This window comes from Sorex fumeus, unplaced genomic scaffold (genome assembly GCF_029834395.1).
Source record: "Sorex fumeus unplaced genomic scaffold, SorFum_2.1 ptg000002l, whole genome shotgun sequence".
Lineage (NCBI taxonomy): Eukaryota > Metazoa > Chordata > Mammalia > Eulipotyphla > Soricidae > Sorex > Sorex fumeus.
Window position 1 is genome coordinate 71,221,459 of NW_026606059.1, and position 11,135 is coordinate 71,232,593.

Below are 11,135 nucleotides of genomic sequence, written 5' to 3' on the forward strand. Positions count from 1 at the left end.
GATGGGAGGGAAATCGCATGGACTCAAGTCACAGGGGCATTCAGTAACTGTACATCAATGCCACAAACTTAACACTATTAAGTTTATTAACATAATTTATCAATGCCACAATAACACTATTACCAAACCCTAGTACCTAAACTATCATCAAAGTACAGCAGGTAGGGTGTTTGTCTTTCACGCAGCCAACTGGGTTTCAATCCCTGGCACCACGTATGGCCCCTGAGCACTGCCAGGAGTGATCCTTGAGCAAAGAACCAGGAGTAAATCCTGAGTACCACCAAGTGTAGTCCAAACCCCCAAATACATAAAAAATAAATAACTTTAAAATGGAAAAATCGGCTAAGCTCTTTACACGGCACCTATTACATATTGTAAGTGCTCAACCAGACAGAATCAGAAAAATATTCCTAAAACATTATCATCAGCATCGAAGTGTCAATAAGAATAATGGCAAAGCTCTAAACATGACAAGAACTATTTTGTTATATAGTTTCAAAACAATAACAGGGTAAGTATGATCCTTTTTCCTACTTAATGCTCAGGAAAATGTGATTTATAGAATTTAAGAAACTGAGCACTTACACATCTAATAAAGCTGAGGGCAGAGACAGAGCAGAGATTAAATGTGTGCCAAGGTAAAAACTTTATTATCATATTATTATCCTTATCATCACCCATCCCGTGATCTGTGTAGCCGACTAGGCTGTAAAAATGAGTTCTTCGGTACTTCCAAAGATAATTGCCTCCCCTTGGAAGGAATCCAGAGCAAGCCCACAGTAAGCTAAATTCTGCACTAGAGTGGGCTGTTATACAGTTGGGAGGATTTATTCCAGGCACCTAGAAGGCACATGAAAGATGAATAGATGGAATTTGTCAGATTTTTCTTTACCTTTAAACATAACACAATGCAAAGTCACTGTGTCCATACACACAGATATTTTAAAATATCATTTCAGTGAGCTCATCTGGTGTCTATCCTTGGAAATAGAGCAGGAAATCACATGAAATCCAATCTCCATCATTAAAGAATGATAAAAACTAAAGAAACTTTGGTGTAAATATGTGACTCTTCGGTAGGATGTTGAAAATGAAATGCTTGCATTTACTCAAGTTGAATTATATAAAGCTCTTTACTCAAAACTATTCATTCATGACCTCTACTGTGTCCATTTAATTATTAAAAATATGTGAAAAGCTAAAGTATTTGGAGATAGGCGAATGCACATTGAAGTATTTCAATGACTTATGTTCATCTATAATCATTTTAATACATTCATATATGAGAATTACTTCAAAGAAAAATCATTAGAAATTGTTAAAATATACATAGAAAAAATATAATATTAATACAAATATGTCCTCAATATTTTTCAAAAATCCAAATGAAAATTACAGACTTTTGTAGAATTTCTAATGTGTTTCAAATGACTTGACTGTTTTTCTGTAATTGCCATCAATAGTCATATATTTAAAACATACTGTAATATTTGTTTTACTTCACAAAAAATGATTATTACTAATGCAGGCTGTTCATTCATTTAGAAATAGCCATAAAAATTGGAAGAATTCAAAGGCCTAATTGCACCTAGAGATTCCATATTCAAGTTAGTATTTGGAAGACTTGGTAGATAATGCAAACTCCAATAGAGGCTAAAATTGCAATACTATTCATGGAAAATCACCTGAGATTAACATCCAACGACTGAGTATAACATCTGATAAACCTAAAGTCATTAGAATGTAGAGGGTTCAGATCTCAGTACTGTGTTACCTCCTACATAGCAATCACATTCCTCCCATGCAATGAAATGAAATTGAAAGCGAGACCTCACCACTTCTGACTACTTATCAACAACCTTTCACTTCTTGACATATTTAGAGTCTATCTCAGGTCAAGATCAGGGACATGGAAAGACATCCTCTGACCAGATGACATTACCCCTCATTGATCATTTCCTCCTGTCTCTCTGAATCAAACCAGTGCAATCAGTGAAGGAGGTAATATAATAGATTAAAAGAAAGAGAAAGGATTAAGCAAGAAGACAAGGATTTAATATAATATATATATATACACTAAGACATTGTATTCAGAAATGGGTGATTTGGGACTTGGGAGAGAGCTCAGTGGTCAGGGGTTCGAAACTAAGTTTAGAAACTGGTACTGCATGGCTTCTGAGCATCTTTGGATGATATCTTTGCTGCTCCCGCATCGCTCATAGCCCCTCCCAAGTCCCCCCACATAGTCCCTCCACTCCCAAGTCACTCCATATACTTGAACCCTAACATTGAACCATTTATTCAGTTGACTAATCTCTCTGGGAATGGCCCCAGGATTCTCTATGTATTTCGTGGGAGCATCCTCTGGAAATAAATCAGATAAAATGGGTTGTTGGCTTCTGTGCTGTCAGTAAATCAGTCATTATCTAATTACTGTGGGTTTGGAGGTCACATCTGGCAGGATTCAGAGGATCATATCATGTCACAAATTGAGTGTTGGCTGCCTCTGAGCAAAGTCATCAAACTATCTCTGCAAGTCCCCCAAACATTTCCACTGATAAACTTTGTCCTTAGATTTCAAATTCCTCTTGAAAACTTATTTATGTTCTTTTCAAGCAAGCACATTATGCCATGTTATATTTATTATGTTCTGTCATATTACATTATAGCATATACATACAGCATAATTTTTACTTTTAAAAAAGCTCATCTGTCTTTAATAAAAATAGAACATAATCTATAAATACCAGACTGTTTTTATGTTTCACTGATGCTGCTCTTTTCCAAGGAAAAAAATGTGATTTTTTTTTCCACAGGAAAAATGTAAATTCCCCAAGTATAGCTTGTCTTCTTTCCTCCTGGAGGTACCATAGAACAGAAACATAGTGGATAGGGATTTGCTGACGACAAGAAATATTGTCAATAAAATTATGTCCTTCAGAAACTTTCAATCAGTAAAAGCAAATATACATTGGTACATTCAAAAATAACGCGAATGGTATATCCGAAAAATATTGTTTACAGGGATTTGGATTGTGCAATCCCACACTCTCCCAAATTGATTTTTCTGCCCCTCAGTTTCCCCTTCTCTAATATAGATATGCTGCTTTCTCCTATTTGGGACGTAATAAAAATCTGTGTAAATAAAGGATGTACAAAATAGATCAAGTGATCACCTAATCAATGTAGGACGTCTTTATTAAAACCTGAAATTATACTAAGGAAGGCATTCGAGAACATCAAGTAGATGACAGCTGGCACTTCCAGATTCCTTGCCAAAGCCAGAGTTTAACAAGAGTCACTCCTCAAGTCAATACATCCTCCTGCCTCGGATGTCCATTCTTCTCTTTGATGCATAATTTCTAAAACTAGACAGGAAGAAAACAGCGAGGATGGGTCTGTTGTGTAGGGCCGACTTTTGACAAATGGAGGATGGAGAGGCGCTGGCTGGGATATGAATCGCTGGAGGGAAATGAATCGCGCGGCAAGAAGCGCCTAATATCACTGCCCTGGCCTCGAGTTGAGCAGATTTCTGCACCGGGGAAATTTTGAGCACACGGATTTAGGGAAACTGCATCCTGATGCCGTCATTCTGGAGGGATGAGCGCAAGATGTGTCTCGGAGTCCCTCCTCCCTTCCCTCCCCGGGTCTCACCTCCCTCCCCTGCTCCTCGCCTCCCCCGAGGCTGGTGGAGCGGGCGCGGGCGGACGCGGCCACTCGGCGGTAGCCAGTCCGGGCCCGAGCCCAGAGGCAGGTGCAGGCGAAGGCAAAGGCGCGGGGCTCCTGCTCAGCTGCTTGCACGGTGCCTGCGGTCCCCGCCGACTCAGACCTGCACGCAGACCTGGCGGGCATCAAAGAAAGGCTGCTAGCTGGGAAAGCCCCGCAGATGTGCCCGGAGCCACAGGTGAGTCGCCCTGCACCTCCCCGAGCTCCCGCCCCGGGTCCAACACCCGCTCCTGGGGCGTCGCTACGGGCGTTTGCCTTGGAGTTTCACCTGGGCGCGGCCCCCGGCTGCTGGCTCACCCCGGCTCGTTCCTATTTAAACTCCTGCCGCAGCCCACGCCTGTTCCTTTCCTTGTCGTTCTAGCTTTCCCTCCTCCTAAAGGGAAAAAAAAAAAAAAAAAAAAAAAAGGAGAGCGGGGCCGGGGGCCGGGAAACGCACCCAGAACACCTGTTCTGCCGGAAACTTGTAGGAGCCTCAGCGGCTGATCCGAGGGGGCTGGGGGTGGGAGCGTCAGTGTCCCCCGCCGCCTCCCGCTTGCTAGTGACTGAGCTGCCCCCGGGGATCCCCAGAGCTCAGGCACCCGCTGGCCCTGGCACGCGGAGCCCCCACTCCCCCGTGGCACTGACACAGGAGGGAGAGGGAACCGGCGCGCGAGGGACGGGCCGCCTAGACGGAGCGCGGTCGCCGCGCGCGGCCGCCCCCACGGGCCCACACCCGCCGCCGTCGCACCGCGCGGGGGAGGCTGGTGCCGCCGCGCTGGGAAACCGGGAGGGAGGAGCGCCGCTCCGGGAAGCAGAGGGAGCTCGGAGCCGACGGCGGCTCCCAAGCTGCCGTCTGAACTTCTGCTCCCGGGCCCTGGCGGGCCTGGCCCGCCCCGTCGTTTGCACTCGCGCTCCAGATCCGCCCGCCCGGCCGCTCGGCGCCACCCCGCGGGTGGGGACGCGGGGCGTCTGCAACACCCCCGCTGCTGGCCGGCGCGATTGCTAAACCCGGAAGGCTTGGGGAGGGGGTGGGGACTCAGACGCAGGTGCCTTGGGGAGGGGGGTTCTCCCCAGTCCCGATCACCCTGCCCCTGGCGCTGCCCACGTGTGCGCTGGAGGTGGAGCGCACACGGGAGGGGGAGACGACCAGTGCGCGGGTGGGAGAGCGGGAAATCCCGGCCGCCGGCAGGGGCCGTGCCACCGGCTCCCAAGGTAGGCTTCCGGCGCGCCCCCAACTTTGTGGCGCCTCCAGGCAGCGCCAGCCGGGATGGAGCTGCCTCCCCGCGGCCGCCGGGCGCCGCCGCCCCCCGACTCGCCGCTCGACAGCTGCTCCCTGACCTCGCTGGAGTCCAGCGTCTTCTGCAGCGAGGGCGAAGGGGAGCCCCTGGCCCTCGGGGACTGCTTCACGGTCAACGTGGGCGGCAGCCGCTTCGTCCTCTCGCAGCAGGCGCTGTCCTGCTTCCCGCACACGCGCCTGGGCAAGCTGGCCGTGGTGGTGGCCTCGTGCCGCCGCCGCGGGGCCCTGGCCGCCGTGCCCAGCCCCCTGGAGCTCTGCGATGACGCCAACCCCGTGGACAACGAGTACTTCTTCGACCGCAGTTCGCAGGCTTTCCGCTACGTCCTGCACTACTACCGCACCGGCCGGCTGCACGTCATGGAGCAGCTGTGCGCGCTGTCCTTCCTGCAAGAGATCCAGTACTGGGGCATCGACGAGCTCAGCATCGACTCCTGCTGCAGAGACAGGTACCCGCGAGGCGTGAGCACTGCGGGGGGGTAGCAGGGCCGGGCAGGTCTAAGGTTCCTGGAAGTCGCAGGCCTAATGCCTGTGGTCAGGTCTGGCCTGGAAGGCACGTGGGTGGGAATGGAACTTTTGTAACCTCTGGTTTTGAGTGAGGGCGCGCCAATGCACTCCTAAAATGCGCAGGAAATACTAAGGGGGAGAATTAATGTGTCAGAGAAGCAATGGCAGAATGATGCAGGTGTGGAGGTGTAGGTTTCAGGAGGAAGTTTTAGCGTTGATCGAACCCAAGGCTCTACGTTTAAAAGCTTGAATGCAGAACTGCTTTAAGTACAGAGGAAAGTTGACCTGACTCTGAATATGGAACTTTTAATGATGGCTCTCCTATGAGCCTGCTTTCAGTGCCATTTCTTCATGAAAACCAGAAATAGCTTTCTTTTATAAAACAAAGTTCTAGCTGGCAAACTTACTTTCTTGTTACTAGAAGATAGGCCATAGAATGCATTTAGCTGAGTTGGTTTGGGCTACAATAAATGCTTTTATACAAATTACTAAGAGAATGCTATTTTAAGAGGACTGCCCGTTGAGAAATACTCTGAGTAGGAAATAGAATGGGTAAAATATGGATGGACATTTTCTGCATTTGACCCAGGAGCATGACCTCACTGCCAAGTTTAATCGTCTTTTCATTTTAACATTAAAATTAAAAAGTTATACTAATCACTGGTTTTCTTTTCTAACAAAAAGATACTTCCGAAGAAAGGAGCTGAGTGAAACATTAGACTTTAAGAAGGACACAGAAGACCAGGAAAGTCAGCACGAGAGTGAGCAGGACTTTTCCCAAGGACCTTGTCCCACTGTCCGCCAGAAGCTCTGGAACATTCTGGAGAAACCCGGGTCTTCCACTGCTGCTCGAATCTTTGGGGTCATCTCTATCGTCTTTGTGGTGGTGTCCATCATCAATATGGCCCTCATGTCATCTGAGTTAAGCTGGCTGGACTTGCAGCTTCTAGAAATTCTGGAGTACATATGCATTAGTTGGTTCACCGGGGAGTTTGTCCTGCGTTTTCTGAGCGTGCGGGACAGGTGCCGCTTCCTGAGAAAGGTGCCGAACATCATAGACCTCCTTGCCATCTTGCCCTTCTACATCACTCTTCTGGTGGAGAGCTTGAGTGGCAGCCATACTACACAGGAGCTGGAGAATGTTGGGCGCTTGGTCCAGGTGCTGAGGCTGCTCAGGGCTCTGCGCATGCTGAAGCTGGGCAGACACTCCACAGGTATTTCAACCCCATCCCTGCCCTTTCATTGGTCATTGATAGCAGCATGAATGCTCTGATTGCAGGTTAGAATTCAGACGCAAAATTCCCAACTCCCATGCTTTGCCTGCCATCGCTGCTAGAAAGGCACCGAGAAACACAACTTTGACACAATTGTCAAAGGTGTAGAGTAGTGGGGTCTTAAACTGCCTCTATAAAACTAAGAAGCCACCTGACCATTTTCCAACCTTAATTTCTACTTACCCAGAACCCAGAAGTGCAGGATCAAATACTTTCATCTTCCAGAAGGTTCTAGATAAACTATGCACAAATAGCATATAAAAACACACACATCTATTACACATGCTACATAGGGAAATGAGCCAGTTTCTCTTCTGTGTCCAAGGAAGTTCTAACTTAACACACTTGTTTCCCTGACAGAAGAGAAATTTGGTCATCCAGAGCATTCTTCAGTGATGCAGAAAGAGATTAGGTCATGACAGAGAGAGTAAAGGGCATTTATTAATTTTATATTTGTGTCATAAAGCCTTGAAAATCCCATGTATACTCTCCCTAGGAAAAATCTAGACCCATAGTTATGTGAAAATTATAGTCAAAGTCAGAGGAAATCACACAGATCTATAAAATGATCTTTACAACCCCAAATAATTCATAGAGTGTGGTCCTGTGACTGTTGAATGTTCCATAATCCATATGTGCTCTCTTTGGTCTTAATTGAAAATAAATGTCTTCAGTGGGTAGGGCGTTTGCCTTGCATGCGGCCAACCTGGGTTCTATTCCTGGCATCCGCGGAGCACCGCCAGGAGTGATTCCTGAGTGCAGTCAGGATTTAACCCTGAGCATCACCGGGTGTGACCCAAAAAGCAAAGAAAAAGAAAAGAAATGTCTCTTGAAAAAGCTGTTAAAATTAAAATATGAAGCCTAAGCCTAACATCTATCTGAAGAGTCAGATCTCATTACTTAAGGTTGGATCTGGGAGCATAGATATTAACAAGTTAGCAAGTGATCTTGATGAAGATAATTCTTAGGCTACATTTTGAGAAGCATGAGAACAAGATGCCATGTTAATAGATTACATGACATTACAAATAACTTTTAGGTCAGAGTCCTAACTTTACCTTTTACCCCAGGATAAGTGTCAGACTAGTCACTAAAAAGCATGATGATAATTGTCTCTCCCTATAAATACAGGGTGAAATTAACCAAAGATATGGTTTCCCCCACATCTCTGAGGAAATTAGATCTTATCCTAATGTAATTTTGGTAGTGTATTTTCCTAGCCAGTCTCACATATCAGGGATTTGATAATGGGGTTTCCAACAACTTTTAGAAGTACAACTCTTTGTTTCCTGACACACATAATGGGGTGCTTTCTTCTAGTATTTATAAACTCTTCACAGGATTCAATTTAAAAACACCCAGTAAAGACTCCTTTTTTTCCCCTGAAACAAAAGAAAAAGAAAATAATAGTAATTTCCACAATGTCAACTCTTCAAAGATTTTCTCAGCTTGAAAGAAGTACAGAGTATTGGTAATGTCTTGATTTAATAAGAGATATAAACATATGTAAATACTTGACCATTTTATCTTACCTGTAGCAAACACAGACATCAGTGACATATATTTCCATTAACACTAAACAAATATTATTGAAAAGTTGTTGTAGGGTAAGGTTTTGGAGGTCAATGCATTATCACGCTGTCCATCCTGGACTTCAGATAACAATGATCCCAACTATGTGAAATTTAATTAGATGACTAAGAAAGCTAAACACATGATAAAGATGACAGAAACTGACAATGGAGATGTGTGCAGTAGTAGAGCAGTGAAATGAAGTCTGAGCAAGTAAGGCCCCACATTCAGTGCTGCAAAGATCTAGAGTACAGACTAAAGTACAATTTCCTACCATATGTGCTCTGACCGCATTTTAATCTCAACTTCACCCTCGTAATATATTACCAGTAGGTGTTTAGTAAACCTATGAATGAATGAATAAAACTAATGGTATTTGTTTCTCTCATTCTTAATCTGGCCCCATCCACCAGAATATGAGCTTCCTAAACATGAAGATAAGGATTTATTCTCTCTAACTCCCTAGAACATTGCCCAGTGCTGGGGATAGGGGAGATGTGTGATGAATGTTCGTGGGTGGAAAACTGGGTAATAGATGGGAGGGGCAGGAAAGGGTGCCAATGACTGACAGCAAGTATTCTTTTGCAGGATTACGTTCACTTGGGATGACAATCACCCAATGTTATGAAGAAGTTGGCTTACTACTTCTCTTTCTGTCCGTGGGAATTTCTATCTTTTCGACTGTGGAATATTTTGCGGAGCAAAGCATTCCTGACACAACCTTCACAAGTGTTCCTTGTGCATGGTGGTGGGCCACAACGTCCATGACTACTGTGGGATATGGGGACATTAGACCAGACACCACCACAGGCAAAATCGTGGCCTTCATGTGTATATTATCAGGAATCCTTGTCTTGGCCTTGCCTATTGCTATTATTAATGACCGCTTCTCTGCTTGCTACTTCACCTTAAAGCTCAAAGAAGCAGCTGTTAGACAGCGGGAAGCTCTAAAGAAGCTTACCAAGAATATAGCCACTGACTCATATATTAGTGTTAACTTGAGGGATGTCTATGCCCGGAGCATCATGGAGATGCTGCGATTAAAGGGCAGAGAAAGAGCAAGTACCAGGAGTAGTGGAGGAGATGATTTCTGGTTTTAATTCACTTTCAGTTTATTTCCAAAAGCTTATGTAAAACTAAGAGGATTGATAAAGCCTTGAGAATGGATGTCTGTATACCGTTTTGAGTCTTTTTTGAGTACTACCTGTGTTTGATTTTGCTGATACACTGTCTAATCTAGTAGAACAGCTCAGATCCTCTCCCAAACAGTGGTCCATTGTTTGGACCCATTTGAGAGTCAAAAATAGTAAATTAATTCAGCCCAAATCCATGGGACCAATATCATGTGTCTGAATTGTCAAACATGAAATAATGTCATTGCAATACATATAACAGAGTCAAAGGTCTTAGGTATCTCTCTTTTCAAAAGTCATATTTTCCACTGATTTTAAAATATAGAAGTAAAACTGTAACTCTCAAAAAGATAAGCTATGATTTAAGAATTCATTAAATGACTTTGCTATTTAAAGATGTTCTCCAAGTAAATAAATCATGTCATTCTCCATCAGTTAAAGCTTTTGATTATAACAAGCTTTGCAAGAGAAAACCCTGATTTGAAGGTTATATTGTGTTCCTGTCTTCCTTCTGATGCAAAACTGGTCACAAATGAACTGAGCTGTGTATTCAATTGTTACTCTTGAGGTGGGAAGTCCCAAAAATGCCTAGAATGCAGACAGAAATTCTGCATAGAGGCTTGCAAGACTAGCACATCTAACTTCTTCCCCTGAGAGCAAGATATTGAGTGTAAAGTGTTTCTTTATACTCAACAAAAACTACATAGTTATAGAAAGTCTCTTTATTAATGCATTTCTTCTCATATCATTAAAATCTTGAATGTATGAGTGAAGTAATGAATATCCTAAATTGATACATCAATAATATTAAATTATCTCATAAGTGAGAGTGGTATATTGAATGGCATTGCTGGATGAACTTGTAGTTCTTTTGTTTAGCAAAAAAAATTGGATAGCTATCTGACTGTTAGGGTAAATAGCAAATGTTCAAACTTCGCATGTATTTTGACAGTCATTGATGAAAATAAAAATAAGTCGACATTCTGTTATATAGCTAAAGCCAAAGGTTCTGAGTTTAAGAATTACCTCATGATTTCAATACTCTAACAAAGTTATTATTATTATTTTTGATTCTCAGCCAATGGGATTTGTGCTTCAATGCAAAGAACCAAGATGTGGTTTTGGGAATTACCCAAGCCACTCCAGAAGTGCTCAGTATTCTCCAGGGCCACAGACAGTAGTGCTCATGAGACCATGTGGTTTGGGGATTTAACAGGGGTCAGCTGCATGCAGGATGTACACCAAAACTACAATACTCTGTGACCCCTGTATCACTTCTAATAACTGCATTCTCAGTAGATCTAATACAGTCTCCCAGGGGATTAAAGTTGACTTGGGGTAATAAACATATCTTTCCTTTTTTTAACCATAACACAGAAATAAAGCTGCAATACTTAAACATAAGTGTGAAAGAATATATGTAAACAGATACACAGTATACCAATGGTGTTAAAATTTCATGAGGTGGGAAATTCAGCATAGAATGCTTTTAAGAGAGTTCTTGCCAGGTTTCATCAGTGATAGAAAAAAAAATGTTGAGAAACACTGCTATAATATTTGGTTATACTATATTTCACCATTTCTAATTTTAGACATCTTATTAAATTCCAGTGCACAAAGGAAAAGTAGAACAATGTGAGAAAATAAGAC

The 11,135-nt window shown here is 43.7% G+C and overlaps 1 protein-coding gene across 2 annotated transcripts; it reads left to right on the top strand.

The window, feature by feature from the left end:
• The first annotated feature begins 3,682 nt into the window (after positions 1 to 3,682).
• Positions 3,683 to 9,519, top strand: KCNV1 (potassium voltage-gated channel modifier subfamily V member 1). Of its 2 annotated transcripts, XM_056106737.1 has the most exons (4): positions 3,683 to 3,904; positions 4,958 to 5,448; positions 6,191 to 6,720; positions 8,941 to 9,519. In XM_056106737.1, the coding sequence occupies exons 1-4, from the start codon at positions 3,887 to 3,889 to the stop codon at positions 9,450 to 9,452; spliced, it is 1,551 nt and encodes a 516-aa protein (XP_055962712.1). In that variant the 5' UTR covers positions 3,683 to 3,886; the 3' UTR covers positions 9,453 to 9,519. The 2 variants fall into 2 exon arrangements, with proteins under 2 accessions (XP_055962712.1, XP_055962774.1); XM_056106799.1 differs by lacking the exon at positions 3,683 to 3,904 and having other exon boundaries at positions 4,772 to 5,448.
• The last annotated feature ends 1,616 nt before the right edge of the window (positions 9,520 to 11,135 follow it).